Consider the following 16,544-nt stretch of genomic DNA (forward strand, 5'->3'; position numbering starts at 1 on the left):
AGTGATGGGAGGAGCTGTCCGGTCTCCTAAAGTATGCTTAGAAGGAGCATTAAAATTGAAACCCTATACGCTATCAAACAATCCATTGATTTGCTTCCAATACAACATTTTATAACCAACTTAAATACCAAATAATCTTTTTATTCAAAAGTTTACATTGATGGATGACACTTCATTAATTTTTATTTTATTTTATTTTAATTAAAAAAAAAAAAGGGAGCGGTAGATTTTAGATTCTCAATACTTAAACAAAAAGGCTTTGATAATATTTCAATATAAAAATTAAGAAGACAATTGAGGTCCCAAGGGTGGAACCAGAAAATAAAATTAAAAAGAATTAAAATTTCAGTTATTTTATTATTTAGGCTAAAAATATAAATATTATTAAGAAAAAATCTCGAAAAACAATTTCGTTGCATAGAACAAAATCCCTGATAGCCCTCCTGTCTCTACCCCTGGTCCCAAGAATATTGTTTTTATATGAAATCTGTATGATATTTATCCATCATCACAAAAAAAAAAAAAATAAATAAATAAATAAATTTGAATCTAAATAGGCTATGGTCAAGAACGCAGAAAAAGGGAAAATGGATCAAGGACGGACATTGATTGCTTGCACAAGCAAAGCACAAATATGTTTCCAAGCAAGAAATATAAGCATAAATCACGCTGTTGTCCCTTTGTGCTTTTTACTGCACGATGTTCCCCTTTGAATTATGGATTTTAATTACGGGGCTCCACAATCCATCCATCCCATTGATCTTGAATTTCTCCTCTCTCTCTTTCCATTATTCTTACAAAATTGATACTCATGAAAGTTTTTATTTTTGTTTTAAGAATTAAAATTCGATATCTTTAGGAGAGAGACACTAATACTAAAAAAGAAAAAAAATACTTTAATAAGATTAGATTTGACCAAATGCATACATATAATTAAATTGGCTAATAAGAAAATAAAAGCAAATAAAAACTCCACTATGGGCTCTCCAATAGGAAAGGGAATGTATGTATGGTGGAACCATCATGCTCAAAGAAAACGTGTAGTGTATGTAATATAGTGGGAAACAACGGACAAAAAATAATAATTAGTTAAGGATAGCATTTAAAATGCGGGGTAATTTACATGCTAAGAAAAGAAGTTCATGAATTATAACTTCTATAAATAATTATATTTATAGATAGGACTAGGGAGGATTAGTCAATTTTAACAACTATCAATGCAACTAATAATGACTTTAAAATATAATATTAAAAGATATAATTTAATTGGTTAGATTTTAGATTTATTTTTAATAGATTATTAGTTCGATTTTTACAAATTTTAGGATTATTAAAAGTTTATATAATCACTAACTTCAGAGTTCATAAAATTAATTGAAGTGTACATAAACTAGCTTAAACACTCATATTAAAAAAAAATAACTACAAAATATAATTTGTGTGTGGAAAGAATAATTAACACTTTTAAGGGTTTGCTTGACCAGTTAATTAAAGAAACATACTTATCACATGCTTATAAATATTTTCAATTGACGATTATGATCAAATAAAAAATTGGTAATGATTTTTTAAGAGAAAACAATAATTAAAAAAACATAATTATCACATGCGTATAAGATATTTACACTTGATTATTCTCAAATAAAAAACCGGTAATGACTTTATTAAAAGAAAAGAATAATTAAAAAAACATACTTATCACATGCATATGAATATTTACAATAATGGATGATTATAATCAAATAAAAAATTGGTAATGATTTTCTTAAGAGAAAACAATAATTGAAGAAAGTGATGCTGTCTTGTCAATCACAATAATAAAAACACGGCAAACCTCAAAAGATCCCAGTTTATAAGGACAATTTAGAGTGGATTTCTGATAAAATCTTCATTTTTTCTATAATATATACTTGGGACATTGGCGAGACAAACAATAAGGGTTGTAATTGTAATTTGTCGAGAAATACACCAAGGTGGAAGCTGTTATGCATCATAGGCAGTGTCTTTACGCACATCTTCCGCCATGGATGTTGTTATGAGCACACATACGGTTCTTAGTTTATTATATGAAATCATATTTTCTTGTACATGAAATGGAAATCCCCAGCTTAAGAAAAGCAAGCCTAAAAGCTAAAGTAGCATTAGAAACTTCGTTGGTAGGAAACCTGAAGTCTCACCTTTAATTTATGTGGTAAGATCCCAGGAAGATTTGCTTCTGCAGTAATATAGAATTGTAAAAGTAACCAACGGCGTGTTTGGCAGCGTGATAGCGGTTGCTTTTTAAATAACTTTTCATATCGAAATGCATGTCAACGATATTTTTCATTTTTTAAAAATCATTTTTGATATCAGCACATCAAAACGATCCAAAAAATACAAACAACACTTAATTTTAGCAAAAAAAAAAATTCAAAATTGATGGGAACGCGGTTTGCACCGCGTTCCCAAACATGCTCAAAGTCCTATTAAATGTTTATATAATTATTAATTTTAAAATTTATAAAATTAATCAAAATACATATAATCCAAGCATTCAAAGCATAACTTATGCATCCTCGAATGAGTAGCGGACAAGAGATCATGGAATATTCGATGCACCCAAGTGTATAATCATGCTAATTAACACAGCAGGAGGACAAATCTTTTCTTTGTGTTTCTGTCTGTCTGGTCACAATCTTTACAATTATATGATGCGGACAACATGGGGTTCCAAAAGATGTTCGTGGCCTCTTAATTATATTTTTCCTGTCATCAGGATATTCCAACGGTAGCTACGTTTTTTTATGCTAAAGACAATAATATAGTGTTGGATACAGGACTAAGACAGAATATCATTGCGTTTTCCTCTTGGTCCCAAATCACAGGAATAGGAGATTGGAAGGAAATTAAGAAAGCTTGAGAATGACGATGCTTTCATTCTATTCCATGTAATTCAAATGTGGTTCCTAGTTGTTTGGCTATATTCGACGAAAACAAGAGAATTAGGATGATTCCGAGACAGAAAAGAAAAGTTTGAGGCTCAGCTTCTCATCAGAAGTGGTGAAATATCATTCATGTAGTCTTGTTTAGCCCCTTGCACCATAGGATATCCGGCAACTTGGTGTTTGAGACATTTTTCAACAATTATTTTGCAACTTTGTGACAATGGCTCTTCCCTAGTGTTTTAGTGGTGCACACTATTTCATGGTTGTATTCTACTTTTGTTGCTTTCGTATACGAAAGAGATAATATTATGAATGTAGTTAATTTAAGCACTTGTTTGATTAAAAAAAAAAAGATATAAACCCGAAAGACCACATAAAAGATTAAATAACATAACCAATCAAGTGTAATGTTGATTGGTGATGGGTAAGAATTATTGTGGTTGATAAGAAGGGATAGGCCCAACAAAGGTCAAAGAAAAGAAGAGAAAAGAGAAGAAGAACAGAAATAAGGAGAAGAAAGGAGGAGAAGTAGCCCAACCAAGCCTGAAAAGAAAAGGAAAGAAAGAGAGACAAGGAGGGGTAGAAAATGAAAAGCCCAACTAGACTCAATTAAAGCTAAAAATAAAGAGAAAATAGAAGAGAAGAATGAAAGAAAAAGAAAAAAGAGCCCATGTAAATCCTTACCCAACCAAAGTCTATGGAAAAAAGAGAAGAAAAAAGAAAAGCTCAACACGCCAACATCATTGAGACCTAAAAACTTATCAAAAGCCATCACCTTAATTCTCTATGCATCCATGTAAATTCTCATGCTAACAAACACCACCCCGCTTTCCATTATGAGTGTCATACTACTATCCAATACATGTCACCCTATTTTTTTTGTTATAGCCATCGTCTTATTACTTGTTGCAGTTGCCATTATTTGATATCAATAATATAGGTGCCTATTTCCATTATCTATATCATAGTTTTGTAATTAGTAAATAGTTTGACATGATTGCTTTATGGAAAACACATAACCATGTTTCTTGCAATAGGTTTATAACTCTCCTCTTACTCTCACGATAGATTTTCCACCTTATTCTCACGATGGTTTTCAACCCTAGTGTAACAGTGTTAAATGTGCACGAGGTGCATGCTTTGGCAGGCTGTCCAAAACAGTGCCTAAGGGTGCTGACAGCTATGCCAATAATGGGATAAATCGGCAGCACAGATTTGTGCAACTGTAGGTTTGTCAAAGAAAAATCAGCAGTGCAGATTGTTGATGAACATGGGTTGGACGATGGAATATCCAAGCCAGGCAGGAAAACTTGTCAGGGGCATAGGCTGATGAGAACAGGGGCTGTCGAGGAATTCAGCAGCGAAGACATTGGCAACCTACACGCAGATGCAAATTCGGCAACATAGGAATTGATAGCCTGTATGCAGATGCGAATTCGACAACGCACAACAGCTTGTGCAAGTCAGGGGCTCGACTTGGCACGATTTAAAACTTGGACGAAGGATTGTCCAAGGCATACGAGTGACTCAACAGCTAACGAAGCAAGAGCTGGCAGATGGGGCTGCCAGGTGGGCATGCAGAACGTGGGTTAGTGGCAATCATGGTCTTCCTAGATCATGGGATCATGGGGCAGAATGTGGGTGAAGTGGCAGCCTCATGGGGGCAGAACGTGGAAACATGACTGGGGTGCTCTCCAAGATGCTGAGATCATGGAGAACATGGGAAAGAAAGTGGCCCACTATGTCCTGAAAAGTAGGAGATCATGGGTGAGCCTTGGAGCTCATATACTTGGCTATAAATAGTTGTTGATGCTCTTAGATGTAGGGCAGAAGAGCATACGAGATAGGGAATGCATAAAGAGTAAATAACGTGTGTAAGCTTGGTTGTGTAGCATACGATTTCTGTGCATAGCACACATACTCATTGTGTAATCCTTTGTTGACGAGATAAATAAAGGTTGAGAGTTCTTCTTGTATTCTCGGTGTGCTTTACTTTGTGGCGTGAAATCTACTTGTGTATTCCGCTTGTCTTTAACTTGGAAAAGTGAGAAACCTCTTGGGTGAGGGAAACACTTAGTTACTAGGCAAACACAAGGGGGATTGGCAAGGGAAGGCTGAGTCTAGTGAGGGACTAGGCTGCCGTACGGGTTTATTCGTAAAGCAAAAATTTACCCCGTAACACCTAGCCTCTATTATCAATTCAGGTTTCAAAAATCTATAAATATCAAGAATCTTCAAGTACAAAGATAGAATTCTCTTTAATCTTCTACCTAAACAACATACTCTACTTCAATTCCCTCCTTGTTATATTATATTGCCACATTATCTTTTTTGTGTTTACTATCTTAAATATTGAAGGGTTCAATTTCTTAAAAGAAGACTTGTTTTGTATGAAAGCACGAATTAAGCCTCCCTAACCCCCTAAAAAAAAAAAATACCCTATTCTCAAGCCCTTAAACCCTAAGCTCACTAGTATGTTTTTCTTAAATTTACTAATTGACATCAAACTCTTCAATTTCTCATTCATTAACTCTATTTCCACTTGATAAAATGTTGGCATCATTTTGGCAACCATATTCCACTCCTCAAGCTTATTGCACTACTACACAATACTCTACAAATCAATCATGGTGTTTAGATACAAGTGCAACACATCATATAATATTTGATCTTCAAAACTTGAATCTACACACTAAAAACTACTCGGGCCAAGATTACGTGTTAGTAAGAAATGGAAAAGGTTTGAAAATTCATTATCTTGGCAACTATATTATTTTCTCTTACTCAAAATCCTTTTTCTTAATAATGTCCTACATGTTCCTCTTATAAAAAAGAATTTAGTTTATGTCTATTAATTCATAAAAGATAACAATGCATATTTTGAATTTCATCCATTATTTTCATGTGTCAAAGAGTAATTCTCGGGAGCTATCCTTCTTCAAGGCAAGAGTGAAAATGAACTATATCCTCTTTAAAATCTACATTAGTCTTCTTTAAAACCAATTTCTCTTCTCATTGCTCGCACCAATCTTAATAAATAACACTCTTGTATTGGTCTTACTTACATCAATTTAGTTCATCAAACTATCTCTAGTAATAAGCGGCCTGTAATTTCCAGTAAAGTTGTTGAGATATGCTCTATTTGTCAACTTGAAAAAAGTCATATACATATCATGTTTCATGTTATCACAAGACAAGTTGAACATCCATCACCTTTCATTCCAATTGCACGAACATATTGTCCAATAATGAAAAATCATATAGATAAGGATTTATTAAAATGTCCTAAAGATAATATCTATTTATTTAAAACTCAACAAGAATATTTCACCTTGAAACAAAAGGATATGGATAAGGATTACCTTACATTATTTAAGGATTATTTTTATTTATAATCATGATACGTATATGTCTATTATAACAAAATAATGGGGGATTTGCTACTGAGAATTTAGTCTGAAATCATATAAAATGATTACACGCCGATGTTAATTTGCCAAAATTTTGTGATCGAGCAAAGAGGTCACAAAACTATACACACAACCTTACAACAACAACAAAAAAATTATTTTAAAAAAAAAATAAAATTCGGTAGTATATTTTGATTGATTTACAATCACAAATTTATTTATTTATTTTTTTGAAAACTTTTTAGGAAGATTGTGACAGAAAAATCCATTAATTTAAAAGGAGATACACACACACACATCAGTCACAATGGATGCAAAGACTTTTTTTTCAAGTATAAAATCATTATTAATCCTAAATCATTATTTGTTTAGTTAAAGATTTATTAAGCAGTAACAATAGTAACCATCCGATCAGCCCGAGGAAACAAGCACTACTAATATTAATTAACAAAATCATTACCTTAATTCAAATAAAGAAATGAAAATTCAAGATTTTAGTTAATCCATTTTTAAAAAAACTAATTAATAAGATTGATAGAGTCTAATAGATATTATCTAGATAGTTTCTCATGTTGCATGCTGCAATGGGATCAAAAACAATTTACATGTAAAGAAATAATGTCCAGGCCAAGAAAAATTATTTGAAAATATCATTAAACTCAACTTAGTGAGTCAAATATAAAACTTCTCAATCATTCTCTTTATCTTACTTGAGCTTCAAATTAAATTGCATAGTAGTTTCATTGACATGACCCGATTGATTTAGTTAGTTAAAGAAAACTCAGAAAATTAGTAAAAATATAGTTTGACTTTAAAAATATTTTCAAGATGATATTTTTTTCTTAAAAAATATTGAAACGGTGACATATTTTATTAATTTAGATCAACCTAGGTTAACATGACGAACCGGTAACCTGAGTCATGAACTACATTGAGTTTAATAACTTTATTTTTTAAAACTATTTTCTGTTTAATTATATGATATAAAATAAGGGCTTGCAAAAACACACACCAACTTAATATTAGGATATTTTTCTGATACCATGATAACCTCATAAAAAATAAATTATAAAATCTAATTCTAAAAAAAAAAATTAAAATCATTTTTTATTTAATAATATTATAAAACAATATATGCTAAAAAAAACCAAGCACCGATCCAATGCCAATAAGTTTTTCTAAAATCATGAAAACCTCATAAAAAATAAATCGAAATAAATTATAAAGCCTAATTAATAATAATTATATTTTTTCCAGAACCATTTTTTATTTTAATAATACGATAATTTGTTTTTTATTTAATAATATAATAGAAAAAAATAGAAAATCATAAAACTGAGTATCAATCTAATGTTAAAATATTTTTTTTAAATCATGATAACCTTGTATAAATAAAACCGAAAAAAAAATATAATTCTCAATTAATTTAATATTTAAATAGAAAAATAGAAAAAAAAAATTATTATCATGTGAACAGTAAATGTGTGTGTGTTAAAGTTATTTCTTGGGATTACACCATTTGCAACCACATAAATTGATAGAAACTAAAAGAGAAATTGATGATTTTTTTGGACCATGCCAGCTCTGACCGCAAGAAAAAAAGATATTTGGACTGTAGAAATTATTATTTTTTTAATATTGTGTTAAATTACTTTTGACTCATCTGGTTGGAAAATAAAAAATCACAGAAACTATACTAATCTTTTTCAAAAACTTCACTAGCACTGTAAATACACTCCATTTAACTTAAATGGACTCATCAATTTCTATCCATGTCTTATAAATAAGCATAAAATATAGACTTTATAGGAGTTTGAAATTGCATTTCAAATGGTATTTCTAAAAAATTTAAAATTTTTAAAGTTAATTTTTAATGCTTTTGAATTATTTTGGTATTCCAGTTTTAAAAATTATTTTTAAAAAAATATATTATTTTAATACATTTTCGAGAAAAAAAAACATTTTAAAAAATTATTATTATCACTTTCAAATACCCGAAAAACAATAACCAAGAAAATAAAATTATGGAGAAGACATTATTTTAAATTAGGGACACGAACTTTGATTAATAAATGGAAATAAAAAAAAATCTTAGAAAATGGTCCAGTTTGTAGTATATGGTGAAATAAACATTGATTTTTCTTAATAACAATTTTTGTTTTTTAATTTTCCAAAGAAGAGGGAAACCAAAAGGAAGGCCGGAAAACCAATGCCTGAATTCACCCAAAAGAGAAATATTTCCTTGGCCCAAAATTAGGCCCAATACCCCAAATCCTCCACCAGTCCACCTTCCTCTCTCTTCTTTCTGGCTTTCACAACGCTTTGTCTACGCTCTCTCATGCCGTGACATGGAGAGAGCTCTTCCTCTACTGTCGAAAGTACGAGAAAGGTTTTTTTGAGGAATAGGAATTGGGGTTTCTCGAGAGTGAAAGAGAAGGGTTTCTAGTATGATTCGCAAGGCATTGAGAGAAATTTGTTTCAAAGGAGGAAACAGAAGATATGATCTCATACACATAGACAAGCCTTGGGATTAGCAACATCATTTAGAAGGTGGCAAAGCAGGAGGATGGATGGATTCTAGCAATCTCTTTTCAGGTATAATCTCTAAACCCATGAGATTGATCTGGGTTCAAAGCTAGATTACATTTTAGCTACAGGCGTCATTTTGGATTAATGTCATCTGTTAATATGAGTGTTTGAAATCCTAGTATGCCTTGACTTGATTACCCACTTGTGGTTGACACTTGCTCTGCTGCCTTGATTTCTCTTGATTTGCATGCTTGTGTAAGTGTCTAAATTGATTCATCACTTTACCCCTTTACATGATTTGACTTGTTCAGTTTTTAGAGTATTTCAACTGAAATGTAGAAGTCAATCTTGCGTGAGTTGTTTGTAATTTAAGCGTTAAATTTTGGTTCAAACCAATTCAAATGAGGTAAAAACACTTTACCAGTGATATATGATGGACATTCTGATGTCTCTAGAGTGGAATCAGTCTGCAGTGAATGAATTCGCTGTCCTGTTGTTTTCTGTGTGCTGATTTATAGAGCTGAGCTTGATAATGATAAAAAGTTAGTGTAGTTGTCCCTTGTTAGATTGATCGCACTATCATCCGAGTTAATTTTAGCTCTTGATTTATTTTCGTTGTCCTTTTGGGATGGGCATGGTGTATAAGGGCATCAAATAGTAGCTTCATCTTGAGGTTTTTGCATATAAAGGTGCATAAAACACATTTCCCTCCCTGCCATGGAATCTTGTTATGATTGGTTGCTGCCTCGTCTTTCCTCTAAATTCATGCTGCTCTGAAATGCAAGTTCAGCTTGTCTTTTGAATTCTAACAAGAGCTTTGTTTTGGCTTTATTGGGAGCTCTGTTAGGGTCAAGTTGAGGTGTCTATTGGTGAGGTTTAACTGCATTTTTGCAGTTTTTTTCAAATAAAGTTTTATTCTTTTTCCTTCATTTTTTTTTTCATGAATTAAAATTTCTTATCCCAAAACGGGTAGTCATCATAATTTGTCAAAGGAAAAGGGGGGAAAACATTTCTCTTGAAAAGTTTTCCAAGTCCTTTTAACTCAAAATCTAAAATAAAAGGTCCTTTTAACTCAAGTTTTTTATATATTTTTTTGGTAAAGTCCATGAGAACTAATTTCACTAAATTTCTTTTAACATCATGTTTCACCCTCTCTTCTTTCCCAAACAATTCAACTTCTAAAATCAATTTTTCCTTTTCTTTTTGCATAATGGAGAATTCCCTGAATAGAAAAATTAATAAATAAAATAAGACGTGTTCCATTTGAATGATTTTTAAACCCTTTTTTTCCTTAAAAAAATAATATCATTTCCATACAATATTGGCTCGATCCACCCACATAAACCTTCTAGAGGATACGCATGTCTTGATTGGAGAAACAGGGCATTCAAAAATCTTTCGAATATTTTTCTCCTTTTCTACTTCATTGATGTTCAGAAAATTATCCATTTAAATAATTAATCCCTGAATCATAGGAACTAAGAATGACAACCTCTCTTGGAAATGATGTTGAAGATTGGCATTAGGTCTTCCCTTCACATAATCATAGAGTTTTTTTGGGAATTTTCGCAGGAGTAATTTTGGGCTCGTTTAATGAGGAACTGTGTTTTTTTAATAAGGAAATAACAGAGTCAGGTTTGTCTGGGGTTTCCAAAAATTGACAGGCTTGGAAGCAGATACAGCAGTTCATTGGGGACAACCCGCATGAATTTTTAAGATATGATAGAAAATGAGATTTATTTGTACTCTTATTCTTTGATGAGATGTGTCTGAGAGATGACAATAATTATGGGTTTTGAAGAAAATAAAGTTCATACTGAATTCATGAATATCTAACAACAAAACTTTAGACTCTTACTGAGAAATCCATACATTGGAAGTTTGAAATGAACTTGCCTCCTTTATTGAGATGGATTGTCTTAGTCACTGATGTAGCAATTTTTGGACTTCAGTGAAAGCTGAACCCACAAAAGCAAACCTTTAGTTTGTCTTGCAAGGTTTTAACCTCTAAAGAACTAATGAGCCTGAAATTTAGAAAAGTACTATCTGATTTAGGAAGTTAGGGTTTCTCCAGTTGAGAAGGAGAGCTTTTAGAAAGGGAAGAAGAGGTAAACGAGTTTTGTTTGTGAAGGATCCTTCTCAAGCTACACGATCACATTGAAAATCTGAATATCTATAGAATATTTATTTTTTTCACATAAACAAACCAAGCACTAGATAGTATAGTCTCAAACAATCTATCATGGAGTAGTAGTAAACCAGACTACCTCATACTCTGTTTTCAGACTCTAATAAATGCTTGTATACACTCTCACATAAATTAATCCTGCTAATTGCTAAGGAAGAAGGATTCCCTTAAAAATTCAGGTTGCCGATATGTAACTTTACCTAATAAGCTAATGGCGTGATAGGGGTTGGGAAATCATAACAACCACACAAGTCAATACACCAATAGTAAATTGGGCTGAGATCAACATGTATCATGATCTGACTGAGGCCGGTTGCTTGATGGCTTGCCAATCTGCAGACAGCTAATTGGAGGCATGGTAGGAGTGGTCAACTCTCCAAAAGTCTGCCAGCAGAATGGATCGTAGAGGTGATACTGTTCTTTTTGTGGTTGTAGCTCTATGGTAGTTAGACTTACATCCATGCATGGTAGAGCATCACTGCAGGCAAAGTGTACGGGTTTTACGGTATATGTCCCTCTTATTTTTTCATAGGTTATTCCTGATAGAGCCACTGCTGATGTTTGGTTTTTGCATTTGCTCTTGTCACAATAGAATTGATCAATCACAATTGGAAGTTGAACCTCGGAAACTTGAATGTTTGAGAACAATACCCCCTGCACGGAGCCTGATCCACCCTGCAGAAGTTACAGATGAAATTGTATGTGTGTCACGCAATGAGAAACTTGGTTGAATTGAAAACACTACATTTTGGTTTATAAAAACCTTGCAAGCTACATAAGAAATGGCACATGCTTGGGGATGTCATGCATATGAAAAGACAGAATAGTAGTTTTGCTGTTCGAAGAACTCTTTCTGATTTTGATGTTTCAGTTAGAATGTTCATTCTATTCTCAAAAGAGAAAAGGTATGTGAGAATGTTCTCATTCTGAAATATTTAATAGACAAAGGATGTGTGCTAGAGCATTAAAATAGCGTGGACCTTTTGAAACTGGAAAGCTTCATTTCATCTCATATCTTTGTTAATTATGTAATATGCTATTTCTTGCTCGCTCTGTGTTTGGCTTAAAATGTGTTTTGTTTTAAAACCCCCACAAATCAACTAGATTGCTGGTTGCGCTTAACAAATTTTGAATAATATGGTATTGCGGATATGAAGAATACCTGCCATGTCTTAATTCTGACACCTGTCATTGTGCCATGCATAACAACATCTCGAACGGTGATGTTTGAGACACAGGCTTTGGTATTATCCTTTCCCAGACCTCCGATGCTGATTCCATGTCCTGGTCCGCAATTAACATTGTGTATGTATACATTTGAGCATCCAGTTTGTATAGAAACACAGTCATCTCCTGCATAAATCATGACATTTAAACATTTCATTTTGGAATAATTATGACATATTCAAATTAATTGACTTTGAGTTTGAAACTCCATTGCCTACTTGGTTTCCAAGTCGTTTATCTATATTTGAGGTACTGTCATCTTATATTAATCCTGTCATTGCTGGAGTTTAAAAGCTTGTTTCGTACTTACTTGACATACTGACCTGTTTGATTATTTTTTTTATGTATATATTAATGCTATATGTTGTGAGGCCTTTTCTTAGGAAGCATAGTAGTAGATAAGGGATGGAAGCAGATGTTCCAATCACTGATAAGGACAAAAGAAAAATTGATGGCATGCAACAAAAGGTGTATTCTTGTGTCTCTGGGGCCAAATCTAATCCTATATTGGACCCTGATAATGATTCAGGGCATGACACGTGTCAAACGACTAATAGCCAAAATACTCAGAATGTGGGGGTGGTCGCTACATGTCAAATAAACAGTGGTTGTTGAATGCCTGAACGAGAAGTTCATGAAAAGGATAAGATTATACCAATTTGTAAACAGAATCCTACACCAGATATCTAAACTATGTGGAGTTCTTTTGTCTGTAATTCCAACAGTAGCATCCGGATGCTGTGTCTTTTTGTGGTGGTTATGCTTCTATTAATTATTCTATTTGACTCATCAGATTTATGTTTGTTTTTCAGGTTCACCCTGCGGACCACATTGTATAATTAAATATGATATTTATCTTCAACGAATGTAATTACCGCAAGCCAGATCAGTGCTATGAATTAGCACATCTTTGGAGTTCTGTAGGTGGATTCCATCTGTATTTGGACTGTCTCCGGGAGATGAGGTTCTCATATCATGCACCACAACTCCAATGCAGTTGTCAAACTTGAGATGGCATTGTGGACTGTTTTGAATTGTGATGCCTGTGACTGTCACATTGAAACTTCCATAAAATCTTAGTGCCTGAAAAAAGAAAGCATGCCAACCATGTTATGAACTGCATTCTCGTGAATTGCAATAGAAATCTTCATAGTTTTCATGTATTTCTTACGGTGGGCTTGATGCTCGGCATTTTCCCGCTAAGTTCGCTTCTTACCTACAACACAATTCGGAAAAGAGGCACGATCAGATTGAGATCGATACGGTAGAAAATAATTGCAGTGGAAGTTACAAACAAATTGAAGGTAATTACTGGCATCGGTGGGTGTTGTTGTGCTGTGTTGTTCAGTGGAACAATGAATTCCGATTCATTGTCTATAGGATCTTCAAATGGGTAATCTTGCCACCATACTGAGCCACTTCCATCTATGGTGCCTTCTCCCTGAATTGTGATTCCTACAAGCTTTGTGAAGTCAAGCCACTGAAAGAGACCTCTACCCCAAGCATTGGAGTTTGTTGGGGCAATAATTGTGCCATCCAGCTGAGGAAAAAATTCGTTATATCATCACTCATCAATATGAAGTGCGTGAATTGCATATTCTATATCTGATACTTACTTGAAATACGATGTTTGCTTGACAGTACGGACCAGAGAAAGAAATAGGCCCCACAAGGAATGCATATTCCGCCGGAACGATCATCGTTGATGCCGCCACTTTACAAGCTTCTGCCCATGCAGCTTGGAATGCCTGCATAGCACCGGAACACCATGTCAACTAGCTGTACAGTAAGTAACAATAACAGTAACTGTACTCTGAGGATCCCGGTTAGTGTTGGTTTGTGCATAACTGTAAGCAATTATTATTATTCATTTTTCAGGGGGGGGGGGGACACAAAGTATTGAATGTAGCTATGATGTGCTCTTGGAATTCATGTGAAAGATGAAGGATTCATTATCTGTTGATTGTTAATTGGGTCTACCTTAAATTGCATGTACTTTTTTAAATGCAAATCATGTTTCCAGAAGAATTGAGACATACTGTTCTGTATGCATGTGAAATGAGGGCCTCTGAAGGTGACATTTTGTGTACCAAAAAGATATTCCAGGTGAAAAAAAAAAAAAATGAAACCTGCATTTACCATCTTAATATTACATATAACAAGCAATTATGAAATGTTGAGCAACATTAAACATTTCGATAAAAAAGGAGTGAAATGAATACCTTTGTATCGTCGCTCTTTCCATCACCTTTGGCCCCAAAATCAAGGACATTAAAGGTGGTGGAGCTTTTCTTTGGTGGACTTGGTGCTGGCGCATCGTCTTTCGGAGCAGGAGGCAATGATGGAGCTTTTTGTGGAGGAGGTTTTGGTTTCGACACTCCATTGTGGTGTTTCTGGTGGCTGTTGCCCTGGTTTTTTCCTTTCTTTTTGGCCAGAGAAGCCGAGTTTCCCCTGCTTTCCCTCCAATGCTTGCCTCTTCTAGCATTGCAGGTATGAAAACTTGAAGACCAAACTAGAAGAGCAATGAAGAGCATGAATGTGAGGCTTCTAAAACTAAACCCACTCATGTTTTCCATTATGTGGCTCGGGGAGAGAGAGAGAGAGAGAGAGCTGTGTGTATTTCAAAACAGGGGAGCTCTTGAGACTGTCAGGTAGCAATTGATGGTAGTAGGGTTTATATAGGGGGGGCAGGCCTAAGCTCATGACACTGTATAAAGATTATTCCGAATCTTTTGATAATTCTAATTATTAATTATTAATTAACAGTGTTCATTCTTTTTTCTCTTTTTTCCCTTTTTAATTAATTACTCTGTGAATTTTGGTTGGGACAAAATTCGGTTGGGCAACACGTGTCAAAGTTTGGTTGCATGTGACTCGTCCACTTGTATGTGCGTGAACACATTCTTGATTCTTCATTTGTTATCATTACAAGTTATAATTCAGCATTTCGTTAATTTCAAAGCATAAAAGAGACGGAGATAACGGTGAAATAGATGATTTCTTTCCTTCTACCTTTTATTTTGGAAAAACATAAAATTATTTAAAAAAATATGTTCATTTCTTGTGTCCAAAAACATTAACTAAACACAATCTTACACTATAGTTTGAACCTCGCTGTCGTGACTTGAATTTCTTGTTTCTTAATGATATTTTGGAACCCATTTGGGTTTTTACCAAGTTAAGGAAATTCCGTGGAGTCATTTGTGCCAGAACTAAAAGATTAGCAAGAAAATCGACGTCTTTTCTGTCTGAAAAGACTTGGAAAAAACACAATAGAAGCCGATGCGTAGAATGACATATTATTTCATGTAAAGGCCAAAAGGCAACACGTGAGTGCTTCTACAAGGCGTCAAGGGCACTGATTATAACAGTTCTTTATGGTCACATGCAACGATCACGGGCTTAGAGTTGTGTTCTGTCCTCAGCTTGTGTCTCTGGTCTAGACCACTCAACCATGGCCACAAACTTCAAGCTAGCCTCCAATTTAGCTTCTTCTTCTTCTTCTTCTTTCCCTTTAAACAATGGCTCCAATCTCCCTTCAATCCAAGAGGAGAGAGCTGGAGATTTCAATTTTTTTTCTCTTGACAGAAGGAGATTGACTTCAGTTTTGGCCACATCTTTTTTTATTCTCCCCGCTGGCCTTTCCCTTGTTGAAAAGAAAGGGAAAGCAGGGATTACAGGACCCATATAATTCCAATGCATCAAGTACTTGAAGAAACTGTAAGAAGGAAACATCCAGTACAGTACGCCCATGGTTTTGCTTTCTCTTGGAAGATTATGATGTGTACGATCTGGGCTCTGTTTTTGGAATAATATTGGAGTGTCCAACCAACAATAATTTGGCGCATCAGCAAACAAACTGCAAGATCAAGGAAACTTTTTCTTTGACGTCACGTTTAATCTCACCTTAGAAATGAAGCAGAATCTAATGAAAGAAAAAGGAATTTAATTAATATGCCATCCATTGTTGTATATTTCTAAACTACATGCAGCTTCGAACGACAGCTCAATTGTTAAGATTTTTTTATTATTATTACTAAAATTGATATTAAAACTAATTTACATATATCTCGATTAATTTTACGGATCTTAAAATTAACAAATATTAATTATTAAGATCTTAATCCTAATATTTCATGTTAAAGAATTGGATATGGTTTAAATACAAGAGAAGGGAGGGTTATCAAGGAGAAATTTAAAAAACATAAAAAACTGATAAGATGTTTCCTCCCTAACGCAGATCATTATTTAAAAAAAAAATATATG

General features: G+C 33.7%; 1 protein-coding gene and 1 long non-coding RNA gene across 2 annotated transcripts; one reads left to right on the top strand and one right to left on the bottom strand.

Moving 5' to 3' along the window:
- The first annotated feature begins 8,600 nt into the window (after positions 1-8,600).
- LOC118045445 (uncharacterized) lies at positions 8,601-14,289 on the top strand. Its single transcript, XR_004686983.2, has 2 exons — positions 8,601-8,929; positions 13,091-14,289. It is a non-coding gene; the product is annotated as an uncharacterized lncRNA (long non-coding RNA).
- LOC118045444 (polygalacturonase At1g48100) lies at positions 11,021-14,935 on the bottom strand. The gene is made up of 7 exons (XM_035054079.2): positions 14,501-14,935; positions 13,895-14,026; positions 13,591-13,818; positions 13,450-13,494; positions 13,154-13,361; positions 12,214-12,404; positions 11,021-11,726 (listed from the first exon to the last, which is right to left on the bottom strand). The coding sequence occupies exons 1-7, from the start codon at positions 14,852-14,854 to the stop codon at positions 11,334-11,336; spliced, it is 1,551 nt and encodes a 516-aa protein (XP_034909970.1). The 5' UTR covers positions 14,855-14,935; the 3' UTR covers positions 11,021-11,333.
- Positions 14,936-16,544: the final 1,609 nt, after the last annotated feature.

Source organism: Populus alba, chromosome 10 (assembly GCF_005239225.2).
Source record: "Populus alba chromosome 10, ASM523922v2, whole genome shotgun sequence".
Lineage (NCBI taxonomy): Eukaryota > Viridiplantae > Streptophyta > Magnoliopsida > Malpighiales > Salicaceae > Populus > Populus alba.

What these genes read in the sequence shown, in the direction of transcription:
- LOC118045444 (XM_035054079.2), bottom strand. Translation starts at nt 14,854, where the DNA reads ATGGAAAACATGAGTGGGTTTAGTTTTAGAAGCCTCACATTCATGCTC. An exon ending in GAAAGAGCGACGATACAAAG is followed by an intron (nt 14,027 to 14,500) that starts GTATTCATTTCA and finishes GGTGCTATGCAG; the next exon opens with GCATTCCAAGCTGCATGGGC. An exon ending in TGCCGAGCATCAAGCCCACC is followed by an intron (nt 13,362 to 13,449) that starts GTAAGAAATACA and finishes TTCTTTTTTCAG; the next exon opens with GCACTAAGATTTTATGGAAG.